Source organism: Lepidochelys kempii, chromosome 2 (genome assembly GCF_965140285.1).
Source record: "Lepidochelys kempii isolate rLepKem1 chromosome 2, rLepKem1.hap1, whole genome shotgun sequence".
Taxonomy (NCBI): Eukaryota; Metazoa; Chordata; order Testudines; family Cheloniidae; genus Lepidochelys; species Lepidochelys kempii.
In genome coordinates, this window is record NC_136381.1 from 147592900 (window position 1) to 147618542 (window position 25643).

General features: G+C 44.5%; 1 protein-coding gene across 4 annotated transcripts in view; it reads left to right on the forward strand.

The window, feature by feature from the left end:
* The window catches only part of NFX1 (nuclear transcription factor, X-box binding 1), a 238250-nt gene that overhangs the window by 140963 nt on the left and 71644 nt on the right, over positions 1–25643 (forward strand). For all 4 annotated transcript variants that reach the window (XR_012157390.2, XM_073332429.2, XM_073332430.2 and 1 more), the window contains 4 exons: positions 11234–11353; positions 12153–12232; positions 12756–12986; positions 19886–19959. Coding sequence is in view for 3 of the 4 variants with exons in the window: in XM_073332429.2 (XP_073188530.1) it covers positions 11234–11353; positions 12153–12232; positions 12756–12986; positions 19886–19959 (505 nt within the window). In the remaining variant the exon portion in view is untranslated. The remainder of the gene's footprint in view (positions 1–11233; positions 11354–12152; positions 12233–12755; positions 12987–19885; positions 19960–25643) is intronic.

The window sequence follows — 25643 nt, forward strand, 5'->3', positions numbered from 1 at the left end:
CTTATTTCCCAGGCATAAGATACTATTGATACCATCTCCACCCAATCCTCACATATGCTTTGGTAGCTCTTTTTCTGCAACTGGAGTGCAATAACAGTGGACAAGTTGGGTGCTGAATATCATCCATTCTGGCTATACCAATACATTTCTCTTCTTACCCCCATCCAAAATGCCCTTCCCCATCCTTCTTTGAGACCATTCTCATGAGGAGATCCTTTGCCCAGAGGTAGAATCCCTCGTTAAAAATGTTTACTAGTTCCCAAAAAGAAGGGAGGGTGGAGACCCACTCTCCATCTGCACCAACTCAGTGTCTTTTTTTTTTTTTTATTTGCAAACTAAAATTCCATATGGTTACACTGGCATCAATATTTTCATCCCTCAAAAGTTGCACAGCTTTCAATATGAAAGATGCATACTTTCATGTGGACATTGACCCCTTCCACACAAGATTTCTGTCAGGTTTATGGTGGGTCCTGACCAGTACCAATACAGGTTACATCCATTTGGCCTAGCAACCACACCCAGCATCTTCCTCAAATTGTTTCTAGTAGTAGCAGCACAGTTCAGATGCAGCAGCTTCTGTTTTCCTGTATTTAGACTATTGACATCTTGTTGAAAGGACACATGAAAAAGCCCTTACATGACCATCATCTCTGCTTCACCTTCTCTCATCCCTAGGAGTCTGTGTGAACATGGAAAAATCTACCCTGATTCCAACTAAGACTTCAGAATTTATAGGAGCAATCTTCATTGGCCATTGGCCATTATCTTTGAAAACTCGTGGCGAACCGGGGAAGTCCCGGATGACTGGAAAAAGGCTAATGTAGTGCCAATCTTTAAAAAAGGGAAGAAGGAGGATCCTGGGAACTACAGGCCAGTCAGCCTCACCTCAGTCCCTGGAAAAATCATGGAGCAGGTCCTCAAAGAATCAATCCTGATGCACTTGCATGAGAGGAAAGTGATCAGGAACAGCCAGCATGTGTTGATGTGTGTTCAAGGGAAGGTCATGCCTGACTAATCTAATCGCCTTTTATGATGAGATTACTGGTTCTGTGGATGAAGGGAAAGCAGTGGATGTATTGTTACTTGACTTTAGCAAAGCTTTTGACACGGTCTCCCACAGTATTCTTGTCAGCAAGTTAAGGAAGTATGGGCTGGATGAATGCACTATAAGGTGGGTAGAAAGCTGGCTAGATTGTCGGGCTCAACGGGTAGTGATCAATGGCTCCATGTCTAGTTGGCAGCCGGTATCAAGTGGAGTGCCCCAAGGGTCGGTCCTGGGGCCGGTTTTGTTCAATATCTTCATAAATGATCTGGAGGATGGTGTGGATTGCACTCTCAGCAAATTTGCGGATGATACTAAACTGGGAGGAGTGGTAGATACGCTGGAGCGGAGGGATAGGATACAGAAGGACCTAGACACATTGGAGGATTGGGCCAAAAGAAATCTGATGAGGTTCAATAAGGATAAGTGCAGGGTCCTGCACTTAGGATGGAAGAATCCAATGCACCGCTACAGACTAGGGACCGAATGGCTAGGCAGCAGTCCTGTGGAAAAGGACCTAGGGGTGACAGTGGACGAGAAGCTGGATATGAGTCAGCAGTGTGCCCTTGTTGCCAAGAAGGCCAATGGCATTTTGGGATGTATAAGTAGGGGCATAGCGAGCAGATCGAGGGACGTGATCGTTCCCCTCTATTCAACATTGGTGAGGCCTCATCTGGAGTACTGTGTCCAGTTTTGGGCCCCACACTACAAGAAGGATGTGGATAAATTGGAGAGAGTCCAGCGAAGGGCAACAAAAATTATTAGGGGTCTAGAACACATGACTTACGTGGAGAGGCTGAGGGAGCTGGGATTGTTTAGCCTGCAGAAGAGAAGAATGAGGGGGGATTTGATAGCTGCTTTCAACTACCTGAAAGGGGGTTCCAAAGAGGATGGCTCTAGACTGTTCTCAATGGTAGCAGATGACAGAATGAGGAGTAATGGTCTCAAGTTGCAGTGGGGGAGGTTTAGATTGGATATTAGGAAAAACTTTTTCACTAAGAGGGTGGTGAAACACTGGAATGCGTTACCTAGGGAGGTGGTAGAATCTCCTTCCTTAGAGGTTTTTAAGGTCAGGCTTGACAAAGCCCTGGCTGGGATGATTTAACTGGGAATTGTTCCTGCTTCGAGCAGGGGTTTGGACTAGATGACCTTCAGGGGTCCCTTCCAACCCTGATATTCTATGATTCTATGATTCAACTCAGTCAGGGTGAGCGTTTATCTCCCGATGGATAGATTTCACACCATGAGTAATGTGATAGACCAGGTAATGTGTGCCTCTTGAACATAATTTCAGACTTTCCTTTCTCTCCCGGAATGCATCATGGACTTATGTCACACTATTTACCAGTCTCCACTTCCATTGCCCACAGACTTAGTTCCAAACAGTATATACACCAACCAGTCACAGCATGAACACCATAGTGACACTTTCTACCTGGATGAGGACCTCATTAATTGGTGGAAAAATCCTGAGTAAGTGTGTGTAGGTATTCCTTTCCTAGGCCCACACCTGAAAAGATGATCATTACAGATGCCTCCATGATAGGCTGGGGACCTCACGTGAACAGTCAGATGGTGCAGGGACTTGGATGTCTCGGGAGCCCAGAATGCACATCAGTCTTGTGGACTTCCGGGCAGTCCAGAAAGTTTGTGACGCCTTTCTACCGTTCATCCAGTTTCACCATAAACAGGGTTGAGTGAGATCCATCCCCCTGTGTGTAGAAGCTGTCACCTTATGGAACTGTTGGATCAAAAATCATATTACCCTATTGACAGTGTACTCTCCAGAAATCCAGAATTAATTGGAAGACAGCCTTAGCCAGTAGTGAACAGCATTTTCACTCAGTGGGGAACCCCCATTTCAGGCAGGTGAACAGGAAATGCAACATGTACTTCTCCAGGGGAGCTCAAGAAAAGCACTCCAGAGGCAATATTCTCCTTCTGATCTGGTCAGATTACTTGAGCTATGCCTACCCTCCCATCATGATACCACGTCAGGTTCTATAGAAGATTTAGCAAGACAAAGCACAAGTCATCCTCATTGCTCCCAAATGGCCCAGACAGTTCTGGTTTCTAAGCCTCCTACAAATGTCACCCCATCCAACAATCAGCATGCAATCCTTTCCAAATCTCTTGACTCATGAGAATGATAGCATCTACCATCTGAAAGCACTTCATCTCATGGCTTGGCATTTGGATGGGTGTCAAGCCTGGAAAATACCTGCTGTGAGGCCATGCAACCATTCTTAATAATAGCAGAAATGACTCCACCAGAAAATGCTACCTAGCTAAGTGGAAACATTTCTCTATCTGGGCCCAGCAAAAGCACATATCTTCAGAGACAGCAGATAGTCCCGCTGTTTTAGACTTACTATGAAGGCATCAGTTCTTTCCCTTAATTCACTGCAAGTTCACCTGGTGGCAATCAGCATGTGTCACCTGCCATCAGATCTTTACCCAGCCAGTAACCAAATTCTTGAAAGGCCTGATGAGAACCTTTCCACCAGTAAACAAACAAAATCTTCAACATGACCTTAACTTAGTACTTTTGGCACTCACTAAGTCACCCTTTGAACAACTAGCTATGTGTTCCATGTTTCACCTCTTGATGAAGGTAGCATTCCTCATTGCTATCACCTTGGCCGGAAGGGTAAGCGAACAAGGGGCACTCACAACTGATCCTTCATATGCAATATTCCATGAGGACAAATTTTTGCTGTGACTACACCCAAAATTCCCTCCTAGGTTAATTTACTTACATTGGCTAGTTCACCTACCTGTTTTGGGGGGGGGGGGGGGGTTGGTTTTTTTCCCCTGAAGGGTGAAGCCCCATGCTTCTGATAAGGAGAGGATTCTTCATTTCATTGATGTGTGATTTTTACCTGCTGAAAACAAAACAGATCAGAAAGCCTCCTAGGGTATGTCTACACTGAAATTAAACACCTGTTGTTGGCCCTTGTCAACTGACTCAGCTACAGGGTTGTTTAATTTGTGGTGTAGATGTTTGTGCTTGGGCTGGAACCCTGGTTCTGTGACCCTGTGAAGCGGGAGTGTCCCAGGGTTCAAGGCCGAGCCCAAACATCTACACCACAATTAGACAGTCCCATAGCCTCAGCCCAAGTCTGCTGACCAGGCCGACTGTGGGTGTTTAATTACAATGTAGACATACTCCTAGACTGTTGGTTGCCATAGCAGAACGAGTTCAAGGTCAAGCTGTATCCTTCCAGAGAATCTCTAAGTCGGTCTCTGGCTGTATTGTACTCTATAGTTGACACAACTCCCTCCCCGTATGGGGTATGGGCTCATATGCATAAGAGGCATCACTTCAAGAGGAATCCCTGCTTGATATTTGCGGTGCAGTTACATGGAGTTCCATCTACACATTCATGGGACATTATGCCTTGGTCCAAGACTGCTCCGCTGACGCATGCTTTGTGGAAGTGGTTCTACAAACATACTTGCACCCTCCTCCTCTCTAGGTACTATTTTGTCAGTCACCCACAGTAGAATATGCACTCGAAGAAGAAAGGGAAGTAACTGGAGTTCTTCAAGGTATGTGGTCCCTATCTATATGCCACTACCCACTCTCCTTCAGATGATAGAGTATCAGGGTTGGAAGGGACCTCAGGAGGTCATCTAGTCCAACCCCCTGCTCAAAGCAATACCAATCCCCAGTTTCTGCCCCAGATCCCCTCAAGTATTGAACTCACAACCCTGGGTTTAGCAAGCCAATTCTCAAACCACTGAGCTATCCTTCCCCCCGATCATGACTGGCTTTGCCATAGACAAAGGAACAGAAGAGCCAGTTGGTCTGCCCTGCCTCATTCTTTATACCCTCAGTACAGAGCACAAGGATAGCAGGGGCTTGGGCATAGACCAACAGACACTGCTTGCAAGAATTCTCTGTTCTCAGGCACTTGTATACCTACAGTGGTATATAGATAGGGACCATGCATCTCAAAAAACTCCAGTTATAAAGGTAAGTAACTTCCCTTTGTGCATTTCTCTGGATCTCCCTCAGTCTCTCTCCTGTATCACCTTAATTCCCTTCTGGTCACAGCCAAAATCCACATATTGAATGTACTGGATGAACTTGTATCAACCAGAATTGTAGTCTTGTTTAAGATCTTGTCAAAGTAATTTGTTATCACTTTTCTAAGGAAGGGGAAAAGCAAGCAGCAAGAGACTTTCTACAGAGTCAGAAGCAGGAGAGAATGTCTTAGCTTCTGTCTGTACAGAATCTTTCTTGTTTCTCTTTCTTTGCTTGACATAAACTGGATGAATGTCTTCTGATTATCCTTTCTATTTTCCACACTCTCATGTTCCCTTAAAACCAATTCATTCTCTAGTGGATCTGTGGTGGTGCTGCCCTCAGTTGTCCAGCAATTCTTCTGTCTCTCTTAGTACAGTGGGTTATCAGCTACACACCAAGACAACAGATCTTTTTCTCTAACGCAGCCATCAACTTGAACTTTATGCACAGAAAGCCTCTTCTGTCAACAGGCAGGAAACAAAATGTGGCTTGTAAGGGATGTGTCATAATAACTGTTCCATCACTGGTCAGCTTGTGTAGAATTGTACCTGGAGAAAAAGCTTCTACACACTCAGGCCTAGTCTACACTGAGTGGGGGATCAATCTAAGATACGCAACTTCAGCTACGAGAATAGTGTAGCTGAACTCTACATACTTAGATCATAGAATCATAGAATATCAGGGTTGGAAGAGACCTAAGGAGGTCATCTGGTCCACCCCCCTGCTCAAAGCAGGACCAATCCCCAATTAAATCATCCCAGCCAGGGCTTTGTCAAGCCTGACCTTAAAAACTTCTAAGGAAGGAGATTCTACTACCTCCCTAGGTAACGCATTCCAGTGTTTCACCACCCTCCTAGTGAAAAAGTTTTTCCTAATATCCAACCTAAACCTCCCCCACTGCAACTTGAGACCATTACTCCTTGTCCTGTCCTCTTCTACCACTGAGAATAGTCTAGAACCATCCTCTCTGGAACCACCTCTCAGGTAGTTGAAAGCAGCTATCAAATCCCCCCTCATTCTTCTCTTCTGAAGACTAAACAATCCCAGTTCCCTCAGCCTCTCCTCATAACTCATGTGTTCCAGACCCCTAATCATTTTTGTTGCCCTTCGCTGGACTCTTCCCAATGTATCCACATCCTTCTTGTAGTGTGGGGCCCAAAACTGGACACAGTACTCCAAATGAGGCCTCACCAATGTCGAATAGAGGGGGACGATCACGTCCCTCGATCTGCTCGCTATGCCCCTACTTATACATCCCAAAATGCCATTGGCCTTCTTGGCAACAAGGGCACACCGTTGACTCATATCCAACTTCTCCACCACTGTCACCCCTAGGTCCTTTTCCGCAGGACTGCTGCCTAGCCATTCGGTCCCTAGTCTGTAGCTGTGCATTGGGTTCTTCCGTCCTAAGTGCAGGACCCTGCACTTATCCTTATTGAATTTCATCAGATTTCTTTTGGCCCAATCCTCCAATTTGTCTAGGTCCCTCTGTATCCTATTCCTGCCCTCCAGCATATCTACCACTCCTCCTAGTTTAGTATCATCTGCAAATTTGCTGAGAGTGCAATCCACACCATCCTCCAGATCATTTATGAAGATATTGAACAAAACCGGCCCCAGGACCGACCCCTAGGGCACTCCACTTGACACCGGCTGCCAACTAGACATGGAGCCATTGATCATACCCGTTGAGCCCGACAATCTAGCCAACTTTCTACCCACCTTACAGTGCATTCATCCAGCCCATACTTCTTTAACTTGCTGACAAGAATATTGTGGGAGACCGTGTCAAAAGTTTTGCTAAACTCAAGAAACAATACATCCACTGCTTTCCCTTCATCCACAGAACCAGTAATCTCATCATAGAAGGCGATTAGATTAGTCAGGCATGACATTCCCTTGGTGAATCCATACTGACTGTTCTTGTTTCCTCTCATGTAAGTGCTTCAGGATTGATTCTTTGAGGACCTGCTCCATGATTTTTCCGGGGACTGAAGTGAGGCTGACTGGCCTGTAGTTCCCAGGATCCTCCTTCTTCCCTTTTTTAAAGATTGGCACTACATTAGCCTTTTTCCAGTCATCCGGGACTTCCCCGGTTCGCCACGAGTTTTCAAAGATAAGGGCCAACGGCTCTGCAATCACAGCTGCCAATTCCTTTAGCACTCTCGGATGCAACTCGTCCGGCCCCATGGACTTGTGCACGTCTAGCTTTTCTAAATAGTCCCTAACCACCTCTTTCTCCACAGAGGGCTGGCCATCTATTCCCCATGTTGTGATGCCCAGCGCAGCAGTCTGGGAGCTGACTTTGTTAGTGAAGACAGAGGCAAAAAAAGCATTGAGTACATTAGCTTTTTCCACATCCTCTGTCACTAGGTTGCCTCCCTCATTCATTAAGGGGCCCACACTTTCCTTGGCTTTCTTCTTGTTGCCAACATACCTGAAGAAACCCTTCTTGTTACTCTTAACATCTCTCGCTAGCTGCAGCTCCAGGTGCGATTTGGCCCTCCTGATTTCATTCCTACATGCCCGAGCAATATTTTTATACTCTTCCCTGGTCATATGTCCAACCTTCCACTTCTTGTAAGCTTCTTTTTTATGTTTAAGATCCGCTAGGATTTCACCGTTAAGCCAAGCTGGTCGCCTGCCATATTTACTATTCTTTCGACACATCGGGAAGGTTTGTCCCTGTAACCTCAACAGGGATTCCTTGAAATACAGCCAGCTCTCCTGCACTCCTTTCCCCTTCATGTTAGTCCCCCAGGGGATCCTACCCATCTGTTCTCTGAGGGAGTCAAAGTCTGCTTTCCTGAAGTCCAGGGTCCATATCCTGCTGCTTACCTTTCTTCCCTGTGTCAGGATCCTGAACTCAACCAACTCATGGTCACTGCCTCCCAGATTCCCATCCACTTTTGCTTCCCCTACTAATTCTTCCCAGTTTGTGAGCAGCAGGTCAAGAAAAGCTCCCCCCCAGTTGGCTCCTCTAGCACTTGCACCAGGAAATTGTCCCCTACGCTTTCCAAAAACTTCCTTGGAAACCCACTTGGAAAAGGTGGAAGCGATTCTGGACACGCTAAGACGGGCTGGCCTCACAGCCAACCCAGCCAAGTGTGCTATAGGGCTAGCCGAGGCTAAATACCTTGGCTACATTGTAGGAAGGGGCATGGTTAAGCCCCAGCTAAACAAACTAGAGGCTATCCAAAATTGGCCCTGGCCTAATTGGAAAAAGCAAGTCCGGGCATTCCTGGGTGTGGTGGGGTACAACTGACGATTTATTCCCCATTTTGCTACCAGAGCGAGTCCCCTGACAGACCTGATAAAAGCCCGGGGTCCGGACATGGTGAAGTGGACAGATGCCTCAGAGAAAGCATTCATGGATCTATGGACAGCCCTCTGCAGTAACCCCATGTTTATAGCCCCAGACTTCAACAAAGAATTCATTTTACAGACAGATGCATCTGAAGTAGGATTGGGAGCCATCCTATTGCAGATGGTCGGAGATGAACACCCAATCCTCTACCTCAGCAGAAAACTCCTTCCGAGAGATCAGAAGTATGCCATTGTTGAAAGACAGTGCCTAGCTGTGAAATGGGCCACGGAAACACTATGTTATTACCTTCTGGGACGACGGTTTACCCTTGTGACCAACCATGCACCCCTCCAGTGGATGCAACAAAATAAAGAGAAGAACGCAAGGGTGACCAGATGGTTCCTATCCCTACAACTTTTCCAATTCACCATACAACACCGGGCTGGAAGCCACCGTGGTAATGCAGATGGCTTGTCACGGGTACACTGCCTGACGTCCCAAGTTGCCCAATCCTGTGGTGTTGAGCAGAGGGGGGGATATGTGACAGGGTCGGGCCAGATGGCTACAGGAGAATGGTAGAAGGCAAATATATTACCCCAGGTTAAGTAGGTCCCTTTTCCTTGAGTAAGGTAACAGGGAAGGTTCCAGAACAATCAGGAACTTTCCAGAAACAATTAAGTCAGACAGCCTGATTAGAACACCTGCAGCCAATCAAGAAGCTGCTAGAATCAATTAAGGCAGGCTACTCAGGGCACCTGGGTTTAAAAAGGAGCTCATTTCAGTTTGTGGTGCACGTGTGAGGAGCTGGGAGCAAGAGCCATTAGGAGCTGAGAGTGAGAAGGCATACTGCTGGAGAACTGAGGAGTACAAGCATTATCAGACATCAGGAGGAAGGTCCTGTGGTGAGAATAAAGAAGGTGTTGGGAGGAGGCCATGGGGAAGTAGCCCAGGGAGTTGTACCTGTCATGCAGCTGTTACAGGAGCCACTATAGATAGCTGCAATCCACAGGGCCCTGGGCTGGAACCTGGAGTAGAAGGCGGGTCCAGGTTCCCCCTATCCCTCCAACTCCCTACTTAATACCGGAGGAGTTGAACTGGACTGTGGGTTCCACCAGAGGGGAAGGTCTCTGGCCCGTTCCCCAATCCACTAGGTGGATCAGCAGAGACTGCGGGGATTGTTCTTCTTCCATTCCCTATGCTGGCCAGTGATGAGGCTAACTGAGTGAACGGCAGATTTGAGCCACGAAAGTGGTCAAACTGAGGGCTGCCATGAACCTCTGAGACGAGAAAATCCGCCAATAAACGCAGGACCCACCAAGGCAGAGGAGGAACTTTGTCACACAGGGAAGGATTAACAGCTCAGACTTCAATCACATAGCCTGAACAAAGGATCAAGATCCCCAGTCACATGGCCCATAGAGAGACAAACAGATCAAACATACACTCACTATGTCAAAGCAAATCGCAGGTTCTGCAGCTGCTACTCAAACTCCCCTTAGCCTCTCCCTTTTGCCTTAGGTCTTAACATGAGTACAATACTTAAAATTTTTGTTCAGGGCCTATTTTCCAGTGACCAGTTTTCAAAGATGTATTAAAAAGTTAATATTAACGGTCTGGAGAGCACCCCTACTAAAGCTTTTAAACTCTTGGGTGTAAGTTCTGCTAATTTAAAGGACCTGCCATTTTAAAAATCTTTAACTTTAGTAGCTGCTGTGTAACATGCCCTTTAGTTACTGTTGGATTAAAAAGGACGTCATCATTATATAGTATGAATACTATATATAGTATTCGACATTGGTGAGGCCTCATCTGGAGTACTGTGTCCAGTTTTGGGCCCCACACTACAAGAAGGATGTGGATAAATTGGAGAGAGTCCAGCGAAGGGCAACAAAAATGATTAGGGGTCTAGAACACATGACTTATGAGGAGAGGCTGAGGGAGCTGGGATTGTTTAGCCTGCAGAAAAGAAGAATGAGGGGGGATTTGATAGCTGCTTTCAACTACCTGAAAGGGGGTTCCAAAGAGGATGGCTCTAGACTGTTCTCAATGGTAGCAGATGACAGAACGAGGAGTAATGGTCTCAAGTTGCAGTGGGGGAGATTTAGATTGGATATTAGGAAAAACTTTTTCACTAGGAGGGTGGTGAAACACTGGAATGCGTTACCTAGGGAGGTGGTAGAATCTCCTTCCTTAGAGGTTTTTAAGGTCAGGCTTGACAAAGCCCTGGCTGGGATGATTTAACTGGGAATTGTTCCTGCTTCGAGCAGGGGGTTGGACTAGATGACCTTCAGGGGTCCCTTCCAACCCTGATATTCTATGATTCTATGAATACATTATCCAGCTTGACTCCAAATATAGAACAGAAATATTTATTGAACTTGTTTGTATTGTGTACCTCCTTATTCAGTTTTATCTTCATCTAGTAATGGATCTATATCATTCCTGACATGTTTTGTTCCTGATTTTTGTAAAACCCTTTCTTACTGATTTTTAACCATATTGGCCATAAGTATATTGATACCTTTAACTTCTAATATCAATTGCCTATATTTTTAACTGATTTGTATTAATTACAATTTTTCTCTTTTTTCCCATTTGTTACATAATTTCTTATTTTTTTATTGTTCCTTTAACTTTCTTAAACTGGATTTTTTTTTTAACCAAGGTAATATTTTTTTTTATGATGTAGGAGTTCTGGCTTTTAGGATGCTTTATGCTAAATAGAATCTCTAATATCAACTTGTTAAAACATTTGCTTTTTTTTTTTTTTAAGCAACTCAAAACTTAATCCTACGTGACTAAACTTCAACTGTATTTATTAGTTGTTTGGTTTGTTTTGCTTTGTCAGGTTTTGATGAGCTAACTTGTTACTGTGGTGAGTCGGTAATTTATCCTCCTGTTCCTTGTGGTACTCAGCCACCAGAATGTAAAAACTCATGTACCAGACCACATGAATGTGATCATCCAGGTAAGTCATAGGTACACCCATATAACATTTTTAAATTGTCCAGTGTCTACATTTTTCTGTGTTCTCAGATTTATTGTTTGGTGTTCGAAAGATGAACCAGATTAGGTATATTTAAACCTTTCCTTTCCATTAATATGTTACTTTTTTTCCAAGTAAAATTGTTGGGGTTTTACACACCATTCAAAGTGTCTGAAGAATTTTTTAGCCATTCAAATAAACAAATCTCATTTTAACCTTGAGTTTAAATAGCATATTCTGAAAAGTAAGCACATGGTGACCTCCCCTTCTTGTAAAAAATGAGAAGAATGTGTCTTCACTACAACTGTAATATCTCATTTTATTATTTGGGACTACTATAATTAGTAGTAGATCTGCAGCAAATTGATACAAAGCATAGTACAGAACAAATTGATCAAATTACTGACAAATGCTTTCTTATGCCATGCTCTAGAACAGTGGTTTTCAACCTTTTTTCATTTGCAGACCCTTTGGAAATCTTAGACATAGTCTGCAGACCCCCTGATGGTCCAAGGACCATAGGTTGAAAACCATGGCTCTTAAAGCTAATACTCAGAATGTCCTACCGTGCAGCACAGGAACTCCAGGAAGGAAGGAATGTCTATGCAGCTAAAGTCATCCTGATGTTAAAGAATTTAAACATAATAGAATACCACACAAACATAAATTGTGTGGTTCTGAAAGAAGAAATTAGAATATAAAAGGCTCTGTAATATAAAATGTCTGAGTGAACTAAAGTATTTAAGAATTGTTTCCTGATTTTATATTCCTATGTCTGCAGTGTACCATACGTGTCATAGTGAAGAGAAGTGCCCACCCTGTACATACCTCACTCAAAAATGGTGTATGGGCAAGCATGAAGTAAGTGTGGCTGCTATTGAACAAATTACAATGACATTTTTAATTACAAATGAGCGATAGCCTTATGTGGGCTGTTATTTCTAAACTACATGTTACTTTGTGACTTGATATTTGCTTCTCTAAGGCTACTCCCCAAGTAGCCACAAAATTGATACCCACAGAAACTACAAACTGGTGGTGTTTGTAGGTGTTTGTAAGTGTTTGTTTCATGCAGTTTAAAATGATGAGATGCACTTTTGCTTTCTTTAGACCACATGTGTACAGACTTGATCCAGTATTTCCAGGTATAACATATCATATATATATATATATATATGATACATATATACACACACACACACACACACACACACTCAGGTTTGTGTTTAAAATAGATTGCAAAGAGCTTAGTGCAAAACCATAGATAATTTTCTTCTAAAAATCTATGCTCTATTAAAATATGGACATGATTAAAAGTATCTGAGAATACACACTTTACAATAACACATTCACTGTTAGTTATGATGTCTTTTTCCCTTTCCAGCTGCGGAACAATATTCCCTGTCATCTCACTGACATCTCTTGTGGTCTTCGCTGCAATCAAATGTTAAAATGTGGAATGCACAAATGTAAAAGGATTTGTCACAAAGGAGTGTGTCTCATAGATGAAGAGTGCAAACAGCCATGTACTAATCTGAGACTATACTGTAATCATCCCTGTATGGCTCCATGCCATCCGTCTTTACCTTGTCCTACAACTTCTTGCAACACAAAGGTGATGGCTCTGGAACAAAGAACGTAATTCACAGACAGACAAATTGTACACTAACAGGTTTCAGTCAATAATGAAAGATTAAAAAAAATTAAAATACTGACATTGAAACTTTCAAGATAATGCAATACTATCAGTATGCAAGTTTTGATATGAATTATTATATTAATGTGATAAAGCATTATGTATTTTATGGTTATTTTGTTTTTCAAAATTGCCACTATTAGAATGGCTAGTAGTTTGAGCAAAAGTACCTGCCAGATTTCTATCTGTTAAAATATTTGTCCCAGATCCTCAAATGTGATCCATTCACTTTTTGCTCCTGCATAAGCTAGCTCTCTATTGCTTGTGGGGATTTGGTATGGGTACGGAAATGTGGCGGAGGAGAGTTGTATCTGTCCTCGCTTGATATAAAATCGTAGTGACCTTAAGCTAGTGACATAACATAGAGCAGCCTGCTGGGGGCAACCACATAGAACAGACTCCTTCACACACCCACATCATCTGATCTTTGCTCAGAAGCAGGGAAAATCAAACTGTATATATTTCACTATAGTAGATGTGAACAAAATAACCACCCAAATCTCCCAATAAAAATGGTGGTTCTTCGAGTGCTGGTCCTTATGTGTATTCTACTGTGAGTACATGTGTTTGATGAGCCTGAGATTGGAAGATCTTGCTACTAGTGTCCATTGGTCCGTAGCTGCACTCTTGTCTCCTCGTGCTCTGAACCTACGTTGTAAGAGACCCTGCAGCCAACCACCTCTCTGTTTCCTTCTTACTGCTGCGTGGTCTGAGACGGAACACTCTAGTGTCCTCAAAAGTTCTTTCTTCAACTTTATCTGTAAATAGTTTTAAAATATTTTTTATTAGATAGTGTATTATTTTAGTATAATTAGTTAGGGAATGAGGAGCCCTTTTTCCCCTTTAGAGGCTTTCCCCCAACCCTATCTCTCCACCCTCTTCCCAGCATGAAGACTGAACTATGTTGGGAGTACTGGGATTCAAAAACTGCCTCTCCTGCCCATGAGCCTTCCTGGTCAGTAAATCATCAGAGGTGTGTATGCTGTCTGGGAGAAGTATATTTCTCTACCAGGTACAGTATCTACTGCTCCTTTCCTAGCTGGACCTGCCAGGTGCAGGACTTCAGGCTCAGAGTACATTTTATGGAGCAGGCAATGAGACCTTAGTCTGATGCAGGCCAGATAGCCCTCCCATATATTGGTCAAAGCACGTCCCCAGTTACCATTATTTTTGATACCCGGGTGAATAGGAATACAGTTAAGGACTCCTCCACTCAAGAGAAGCAATCTCTATGCTTGAGAGAATACTCTTCCTCAGAGTCCCCTCCCCAGCTGTCATTTGAATCATCATGCTCTGGTTCCAAATCCCCAAAGGCCCATCATACTTATTCTGAGGCTCAGAAGACTAACACTTCTCTGGCCACTACCACTTTGCCATTGGTACTGAGCAAAGAAAAATGCCATGAGTCTCGACCTCCACTACCAAAGAATTCTAAGAGCTATATGCACTGATGGTACTGTCATGTTTGCATTTGGAATCTAAGACTTCCAAAAGACTTCCTACACCAGCTCAAGTATGAGGAGACAAGTTACCATCATCCTCCATCTGGAAAGAAGTATATCACTACCGAGCATATCACTATCTAGTCCAGTCCATATATTCTCCCATCATTTCAGCACTGGTTCTCAACAGGGAGATGTTGACAACATTGGTGCAGGATTGCTACAAGGACAGAGATCCTTCTCTGCTACCATCCACCATCAATGATACCAAGGGCACCGCCATTAGAAATGGACCCCACATTTTCATTGGAAGTGTCAAACGTTGAGCAAAGACCATCATCACCCCCACTGAGGTAGGTTACCCCAGACACAGGATCCAGACCTCCTGGGTTTCTCCACTAGACCATAAGGTGGCATACCTCACCAGGACTATTGGTCATGCCTTCGGAACTACCACAACCCATAATGGATCCTTATCACTGTCCATAATGGGGACCATGGAACCCATGTACCCGTTATCCAGAGCCAGTGCAGTCACATAGAGAATCACATCATTCCCCCCACCCCCGTTCCACAAGAGACCAGCCTGAGCTCCTTCTAGAACCCATGGAAGAAGGGGGGAGAAGAACTGGATCTTGTGGTACTACCCATCCCATTGGGTGTATCATCTTCCTTTCCTAACAAAGTGGTCGCTGTGTCATTGTCTTCTCCATCAGAGGACCACAGATGGTTCCAGGAGCCTATTAAGGGTGGCTGAGATGATTCCCTCAGGAGGAGGGAGTTATCCCACAAACTACTGGATATTCTCCAGAGTGTTGGATAGAGTAAGATGATGAACCCAGTGAATGAGTCTATCCTAGAGACAGCCCAGGTGGTGTGGCATACTCCAACTATATGTGCACCTACATGTAAAAGGGCAGAGAAAATATATTTGTCCCATCTAATGGAGCAGAGTTCTTCTTTACTCCATCATGCCTCAAACTGCTTGTGGTGCAAGCTGCCACACAAAGGAGTAGACAACAGCAAAGCAGATCTGCCCCTTCAGAAAAGGAAGTGAAATGTCTGGACCTTTTGGAAAGGAGGGAATTTACATCAACTAGCTTGCAATTCCACATAGCCAGTATCCAAGCACTTCTGGAAAAGTATCATTTTGCCAACTATTCCAAGTTTTAGGAGTTTAGAGACAAGTGCTCTGCCTTCCTTGGGGGGGCAATTCCAGGCCCTTTATTGAATAAGGTAGACTGGTGGCTAGATCATTCCTCCAGGCAGCAGTAGACATGACTGATACAGCTTCTAGGTCAATGGCTACCAACATTGTGGTGTGAGGATAAAACTGGTTTCACTCCTCAGGATTCCCCAGAAAAATCCAGGCCACTGTGGAGGACTTACAGTTGAAGGAGACAACTTATTCAGACAAAAGACTGATGAGTCATTACCCCCATTAAAAGACTTGAAGATAACCCTCTGTTCCCTGGGTTTATATAGACCAGCTCTCAGAAGGAAATATAGCAAATAATCCTACAAACCTAGACCATCAGCTCAGCCCCTGTACCATTGGAAAGGGTACAAACTGCCACAAAAGAAGCAGTATATGCAAAGACCCAAGCAGAATGCTGCTTCTTCCAGACTCCACCCTCAACTATCAGTCAAGAAATACAGGACCTCCGAGAGCAGCCAACTCATCCAGAGGCCATGTTCTCCCACCCCTGAAATTCTATTTGGTGGCTGACTGGCCCAATTTTTCCATATATGGCAAGCACAGCAGACAGAAGGGTCTTCTATGTCATCTGCTTTGATTACACAATGGTTCCTTTCCCTTCCCCCTCCAAAATGCCCTTTCCTCTCCCTTTTCAGGTACCACTCTCATGAGAGAGCACTCTTACAGAAAGTACACTCTCTACTTCATCAAGGGTCCATAGAGCAGGTGCCACCTCAGCACGAGGGAAACCATTTTTATTCCAAATGTTCCATGATCCCCAAGAAAACAGGAGGATGGAGACCCAAGTTAGACCTCCATCACTTCAGTTTCTTTGTCTGAACATTAGGATTCAGAATGGTCACTCTGGCATCAATAATCCTGTCTGAACAGAAACAAATGATTCACAACTCTTGACATCAAGGGTGCCTATTTCCACATAGACATCTTTCTGTCCCACAGGAGGTTCTTCAGTGGTAGGTACGAACCACTCTCAACACAGGTTGCTTCCCTTAGAATTAGCAACAACACCCAGAGTATTCCTAAAAATGCTTTCAGTAGCAGCAGCACACTTCCATCCATATCCATATTCAGTAGTAGCAGAACTCAATAGCCCATCTTTCTTATGGGAAAGTCTTGTCAGAAGGCACCCTCAGTCCTCTTTAACTCCAACACAGACCATAGATTTCATCAGAGCAAATCTAGACTTACTCAGAGCCAGAGTTTATCTCCCCATGGACAGGTTCATGAACATTCTGATTAATCGGCTCAGAAAGACTCCACTGACATTGATTCAGATATGCCTCATCCTCCTGGGTCACGTGGCATCTTGCACTTTTGACCCCCTTTGCACGATTAAAACTCTGCTGCCTACAAGCCTGGCTTCAGACAGTTTACATGCCAAGTAAGCACTGCCTGGACAAGTTTTGTTATGATCCCTCACAGTGTACATGACTCTGTAGCTTGGTGGCAGGACAAAGAACAGCTGTGCATGGGAGTTCCCTCACTCCCTACTCCTCAGAAGATATTGATGGCAGATGCCTATCTCAAAGGCTGGGGCACTCATCTGAACAAACACACAGTACAAGGAATATTGACCCCTCATGAGTCAAGGATGCATATAAATCTGTTAGTCATTAAGGTGCCACCAGACTCCTCGTTTTTGTAGATACAGACTAACATGGCTGCCCCTCTGATATCAATCTCCTGGAACTGAAAGCAGTTCAGGAGGCCTGCATATGGTTCTTACCGTTTATCGTCTCCCAACATGTTCAGGTAATGGACAACATGACTGTATTCTATATCAGTGTTTCCCAAACTTGGGAAGTCGCTTGTTCAGGGACAGCCCCTGGTGGGCCGGGCCAATTTGTTTATTTGCCGTGTCCTCTGGTTCAGCCTATCGCGGCTCCCACTGGCCGCTTCCCACAGCCCTCATTGGCCTGCAGCGGCAAACCGTGGCCAGTGGAAGCCACGATCGGCCGAACCTGTGGACACGGCAGGTAAACAAACCAGCCCGGCCCTCCAGGGGCTTTTCCTGAACAAGCAGCATCCCAAGTTTGGGAAACACTATTGTATATTAACAAGCAAAGGGCAGGGGGAGCAAGATCTGCACCCCTTTGTATAGAGATGGTCCACCAATAATTGGTGTATTCATCACCAAATTATGCTGTCAGCAGCACACTTTTCTGAAATACACAATACTCTAATAGAAAACCTTAGCTGCCACTTTTCAACAGAACACTATTGGGAGATTCATGACTCAGTGGTAGGATGCATATTCCAACAATGGGGATCCCCATTTCTAGACCTGTTTGTGTTGCAGGACAACAAACAATGTGCTGCTCAAGGGGGCAAAGGGACAGAATTCCAGAAATGATGCCCTTCTAATCTCATGGTTAGACAGTCTGATGTACGCCTTTCCCCCCATCCCACTCTTACTTCAAATTCTCAGGAAGATCTGAGAGGATGAGGCAATCATCCTCATCACTACCAGGTAGCCAAGACAATTTTGGTTTCCCGTTCTTCAGCTGTCATCCCATCCGCCAGTCAGCGTTCAACCTTTCCGAAATATCCTGAATCAGGACAAGAGCAGGCTCAGACATCCAAATCCAGGGACAGCTTGTCCGAAATCCAGGGACAGTACTCACAGTGCAGTATTTAGACAGGCATCAAACCTAGAGTAGAAATGTTGGGCAGCTGTTAGTCATTCTTAGTAACTGCTGGAAAGAGTCCACCAGCAAGTGTTTCTTCGTTAAGTGGAAAAGATTCTATGGTTGGGCCCTACACCATCTTATGTCCTAAGGGGAAATGAATATTCCTACTATTTTGGACTGTCTACTGACTGTGAAATCCTCTGGGCTTTCCATTAGCTTGCTATGCATTCATCTGGCAGTGATCAGTTCCTGCCACCCTCCAATCAGCAACTGATCCATCTTCATGCATCCAGTTACTGGTTGCTTTTTGAAAGGTTTACTCAAACCTTTCTGGTGGCCATCACTTCAGCTAGAAAGGTAAGCAAATTGGGGGCCCTCATAGCCAATCCACCTTATACCATATTCCATAAAGATAAGGTTTCCATAAGACTCCACCCTAAATTTGTCCCCAGAGTAGTCTCCAATTTCTGCATGAATCAGTCCATACGCTTACCTGTGTTTGTCCCTAAGCCTCATACCACCAATGAGGAACAGAGACTCCATTCTCTGGATGTGTCTCAGGCATTGGTATTGTATCTTCAAAGAACAAAATCCTTTAGGAGGTCACCCAGGAGGTCACCCTTTTATGTCTTCGTTGGCATTGCAGAACACATGAGAAGGCAAGCAATCTCGTTATAAAGATGAAGTGGATATCGGGGTGTACCTTGCTCTGTTACCAGTTACTGAAAACTCCTCCACTGCACAGAGTGAGGGCCCACTTCACCAGAGCAAATGCTGCTTCAGTAGCTTCATTTAAGGTCATACCTCTTGTTGACTTATGTAAAGCAGCCACATGAAGTTCTGTTCATACCATCACAGGAGTCTGCACCCTGGTGCACACCACCTCAGCTGTTGCATCCTTTGGGACCATGGTCCTTCGAGCCTCAATACCATCTCACACACCCCTTCTTCTTGAGTACTATTTGTCAGTCACCCACAGGGAAATACACATAGGGACCAGCACTCAAAGAAAGAATGGTTACCTACCTTCTGTAACCAGAGTTCTTTGCAATATGTGGTCCCTCTCTATATTCCATTACCTGTCCTCCTTCCCCTCTGCTACAAGGCATAGACAATGTGTGGTAGAGAAGGAAGTGGAGAGATAGTTGGTCCGTACCGCCTCTTATGCCCTCGGGTCAGAGCATGAGGCAAGCAAGAGTGCAGGCACGGGCCAACAGATGCCACTAGCAAGAATCTTCAGTCTTGGTCACTTGGGGCGCATGTGTACCCACAGTGAAGTACACATAGGGACCACACATATTGAAGAAAAACTCCAGTTACAGAAGGTAAGTAATCTTTGTTTTCTTTCTTTAGCTCATGTCTACCATAGAAACTGTATATAGAAATCAATTGAACTTTTAGTAAAAAAACAAGTTTTCAATATTAGCATTTTATTAAGTCAGTATAATGTTTTGGAAGACTAGATTTCCAATGTATTTGTTACAAATAAGGAGAAAAAATTGATTTACTGCTTTTATGGCATAACAGGTTGATCTTCAGTGTGAATGTGGCAGAAGAAAGGAGAGTATGATTTGCTCAGAAGCATCTAGTACATATCAAAGGTTTGTACTGGTTATTTTATTTTGTCCTTTTCTCGACTTACTTTCTTCTACAGTTCATCAAAGTTAGGGTTTTTGAGTTTGCCTTTTATATGGTAACCTATTGGATTCACCTGCCCTGTTATATACACTTTCCCCAAATCAAATGAGCTACCCTATAGTTCTTTTTTCCCCTCCTAGTCTTCTGAACTTATATGCTCACGAGTATATACTGAAAGATATTTCTTCTGTCATTGTTGATTGGAGGTAGAGCAGAACTTTGGTTGCATATCAGGGCTAGGATCTCCCATCCCTGGAACTGTACAGAGTTGTAGTCATCCAGAACTATTTAGATGCAGACTAGAGGTCTTCATTTATAACAACGACCTTGGCTCTAAATTACTTCTAAATTTCTTCATTCTCTTATTTATTTACATTTGGATTACACTAGAAAAAACAGGAGACTGGGGACTTTTTAAATCCTAAGGTACAATTACTGCTGGGCAGCACTCTTTTCTCTTCCTTTCAAGACTATGACAAGGCTTGAAAAATAAAGGGGTGGAAATTGTGTCTGTGTAGCTTCTTCCCTCACTGCCAGGTCAAATGCATGGGGAAGAGATCCCTAAAGTGTGTGGAAAAGCTAGATGCCTTTGTAGTCTTCAGAAAGAGGAGCATGTAGTTCCCAGTCATCATGTAGATCAAGTCTCCATGAAGCTCTTGGAACAGGCTGCGGGGCCATTCCCTGTACTTCATAATGCAGTATGTGTCTCACAGACCACCAAAAAGGTGCAAGCGTGTGCCGAACATTGTTTAATTAGTCCCATTAACTTCAATGAAACTACTCATATGCTAAAGATTATGTGTTGAATCAGGTCCCCAGCTTTTTATAATGGATCACTGTCCAGAATGGTGTGTCACATGCCAGGGTCATCTGTCTTATTGATCGCAATTGCTTCCTTGAAGGATCACAGGATCATCTCCCACATGTTTTTAGTTGTGGCATTGGACTAGTAGTTGGAGAGAATATAATATACAAGGAAAAGATTACACATTCCATTCTCACACTGCAAAAACTATCAGCAACTGTTACCTTTATCACCAACACTTTAATAGACAAAATAACCCATACCAAAGTCAGAACAGTGACATTATCAAAGCATGCATCAGTTTGATATGAATTGATTATTAGGGACAAGAAACTGCAACTATCTGAATATCGAGTGGTTTGTTACTGAGTGACTCCTATGAAACTGAAAAAGGAATACTTTGATGATAATACACACATGCCTTTAACAGGTAAGGAGACATATAATAATACACTCTTCTCATCTGGAAAGAATATAAGAGAAAATGTACAGGTGCAAAGAGATTTATAAATCAATATATGTAAATTGGAAAGACATTTTTTAGCATACTGACAGGGTGTGAAGGGACATGCTCTCACTCTGTTGGAGAGGAGACTAACGAGCTGTTCTGGGCCTGTTCAGCATTAATGAGGCAACCTGTAAGACTTGTTCTGCCTGGAAAAGGGGGGAGCTTAAAAACAGAAATCTACCACAGGAAGAGGCAGTGAATAGGAGGGCTACTCCACCTCAGAGGTTGCTGACAACAGAGACAGGTCAGCTGAGAGGGAGACAGGCCTTACCCCTCCCAAAGCTACATGGACTAGCTACAAAGCAAGATGCCCCAAGAGGAGGAGCAGAGAGATGTGAGGCTGCGTCGCCTGAAGGTCTCTTAGGCCACCTTGCATTCACTAGGTCTTTACATGCCGCAAGCTGCAAAAAAGCAGTTCCAGCTGGCTCCTCTGCCCACGTCCTGGGGGCCCCCTTGACAGGGCACCGACAGACAGTTTCTCTGATTTGTGGTGGGCTAGCGCCATTTCCAATTCACAGCACTACTCCTCGGCCTCTCATCTGCCCCGAGAGTATTCACAAAGTGCATGGCACCAGTGGCCACTTACCTGAGGAGTCAAGGTGTACAGGTTTATCCGTATCGCAACAACTGGCTCATCACGGAAAGTTCTCAGGCCCATATGAAAAGGAGTCTCGATCTGGTGTGCTCCACCCGTCACGATCTGGGTCTATTAATAAACCAAAAGAAATCAACTCTGATCACTGTGCAGTCTATAGAGTTCATAGGAGCAATACTCAACTCTACACAGGCCAGAGCCTTTCTCCTGGAGGCCCGTTTCCAGACTGTGTTCAACCTGATCTCTCCCATGAGGACTCACTGCCACCCGCATGTGCCTCAAGTTGTACTTACGTGGTATGGTACATGTGGCTTCATCTCAGACTCCTGCAAGCATGGCTGGCGTCGTCAGTCTACATCCCCAACAGACACAATCTGGACTGGTCAGTCATGGTACCAAATCATACCTGGTCATCCCTGGTGACACCAGTTGGACACCAGCTCAGTGTTAGAGGGAGTTCCCCTCGTGGCCTCACCCCCATCAGTGACTCTGGCCTCCGATGCTTTGGGACTAGGTTCGGGAGCTCACCTCAGCAATTTCAGCATGCAGTGTCACTGGTCGCAAGATGATTGCTCTCTCCACATAAATGTCAGAGACCTCAGAGCAGTGCGCTTGGCCTGCCAGGCATTCCTGCCTCACCTGAGGGGCAAGGTGGTCCAAATCCTAACAGACAATATCACTGCAGTGTTTTATATCAACAAGGAAGGCGGAGCCTGTTTGTCAGACCCTTTGCAGAGAAGCAAAGTTGTGGGACTTTTGTGTTCAGGATACCATTCATCTCGTAGCCTCGCACCTGTCAGGGGCCAGGAACACGTTAGCAGATCACCTCAGCAGGACTTTCTCGTCTTGCTGCGAGTGATCACTCCATCCAGAGGTGGTAAGCGTGATCTTCTAGAGGTGGGACTCACCAGGTGGATTTATTTGCATCCAGGCAAAACAGGAAGTGCATGGCTTCTGCTCAATTCGCAGGATTGAGAGAGGCTCCCTGTCTGATGTCATCTTGCTCCTGTGGTCAGGGGCTCTGATGTATGCCTTTCCACCAGTGCCAATAATCCACAGAGTCCTCATGAAGATCAAGCAGGACAAGAATGTAGCCTTTTATTTTATTTAAAGAGAATTTTGTAATGTAGTATTACATCACCGTGGGTTCGGCTCTGGCGGCTAAAGTTCCAAGCTAAAAAGGGTGAAAGTTACCTCTGCTACTTGCTTAAGAGTTAGTCTCTAGGAACACACACAGACCAAGGGTAGTGACCACACGTACATTCACAAGTACAAAGTCTAGTCTATTTTACAAGTTTTATCAAAATTAGGATCACCCAAGCATATATAAATTCTATTCAGATCTATGCACAAGTTACAAATATAGTTATACTCACATCCTTAACAATAGTGTTAGGGTCTGATGGGTCTTCCATGGCTTGATCATCAGTAGAGAGTGGTTCCTGCTGGAGTGTCCCATAGGGAGCTCAATTTTCCCTTTATGAGCATTCCCTTTTTATAATGTGATTCTGTCTATACCTGCATTCTGCATGTCCATAAAAGTGTCAACTCTCTTTTTTTCTCTTATTGGTCTGTGTGCCCTGGAAACTTAGGGGACCCAAATTTTCTATAGGCTGTGTAAGTTCCCTTGTTCTCTTTAGCACTGACGCACAACCTGTATCCCGTGGTTAAGACATGTCTGAGACAGATGTGCCTTTTTATGATCTAATATTAATTTGGGTAATTTTGCGCAATATTACTCCTTGGTGGTACTTTTCCCATAATCTTAAAGCATTGGGTTATTTCTCAGTCATTGGCTTAAGTCATCATTTCTTGTCTCCAAGGCCTAAAATAGCTAAGCTAAAGTCTTGTAGGCCTCAACCTACAGGTTCTTGCATTTCAGCTTGTCTTCCTCATGTCTAATACTTAGTTCCTTTTAATACTAATCAATCTTGCGCTTTTATAATCATACAAATTAACTCTAACATACAATGAATATATGTAATATAACATATTGATTAATTATAACATTACACAATAAATGCATAATAAACTAAAATCATTGGCTATAAGGTGAAGGTAATCCTGATAGCTCTGGCTTGACCTCTCCAGCACTGGTTTGGCACACTGCTAGAGCTCTTGGTAGCGGCTCCGCTACAACTACCACTCTGGCCAGACTTCCCAGAACCATGGCCGGCTACTGAACCCGAATCTAGTGGCTCCACAAATGATGGCTTGGTTGCTGCATGTTTGACTGTAGAGGAGCAGGCATGCTCTGCCCGCGTTGAACAGGCTTTCTCATGGGTAGCAGAAAGCCCTCCAGCAGGACAACCTACCTGGCCAAGTGGAAGCAGTTCGCATGTTGGGCCTTGGACCAAAATCTTCCGCTCAAAAAGGCCTCACTCCAGTCGATCTTTGGATATTAGGAAAAACTTTGGATATTAGGAAAAACTTTTTCACTAAGAGGGTGGTGAAACACTGGAATGCGTTGCCCAGGGAGGTGGTGGAATCTCCTTCCTTAGAAGTTTTTAAGGTCAGGCTTGACAAAGCCCTGGCTGGGATGATTTAATTGGGGATTGGTCCTGCTTTGAGCAGGGGGTTGGACTAGATGACCTCCTGAGGTCCCTTCCAACCCTGATTTTCTATGATTCTATGATCCTGGATTACCTTTTACACCTCAAGCTCCAGGGCCTGTCTCTTTCATCAGTCAAAGTTCACAAGGCACTGTTTCAGCCTTCCACCCTCCAGTTCAGGGCGGGTCAGCCTTTGCTCATGATATGACAGTCCAGTTTCTAAAAGGTCTGGACAGGCTCTACCCGCAAGTCCATGACTCTGTCCCACCTTGGGACCTGAACTTTGTGCTGTCAAGGCTCACGGGTCCTTGCTTTGAGCGATTGGCTTCTTGTTCCCTTCTGCTGCTCTTGTGGAAGCTCTCCTTTCTGGTGGCGATAACGTCAGCACATAGGGTCTCTGAAATTCGAACACTTATCTCAGAGCCACCCTACACAGTGTTCTATTAGGACAAGGTTCAACTGCAGCCACAACCAGCCTTTCTGCTCAAGATTGTTTCACCGTTTCATACTAACCAGGACATATTTTTACCAGTCTTCTTTCCGAAACCTCATAAGTCAAATGAGGAGCATAGACTACACTCTCTGGAGGTCAGGAGAATGCTAACCTTTTAAAATGAAAGGACTAAGCCATTCCATAAGTTAATGCAGCTCTTCATCATGGTGGCAGACAGAATGAAGGGCTTTCGTGTGTCTGCTCAGAATATTTCATCATGGATCACTCGCCTGTTCATAGCAAAACCTGATGCAGGAAAAGTGCCACCGCCGGTGATCATAACCACCCATTCAGCCGGAGTGCAAGCCTCCTGGCCCAACGGCCTATTCAAGACATCTGCACGGCTGCTACTTGGTCATCCATCCATGCGTTCACGTCCCATTACATGATCACTCAGCCAGGCCTGCAATGATGTTGGCTTCGGTAGAGCAATGTTGCAAGCTGCACAACCTGCACAAAGTGAACTTTGAGCCAACCTCCAGGAATGCTGTGTCTGAGTCATCTAGAATGGAATCAACATGAGCAAGCACTCGAAGAAAAAACAGTTACCTACCTTTCGTAACTGTTGTTCTTCAAGATGTGTTGCTCATGTCCTTTCCATTACCCCCCCGCTACTCCTCTGTCAGAGTTACTGGCAAGAAGAAAGTGAGAGGGCATAGGGACAATGGTGCCCCTTATACCAGTGCATGGATTG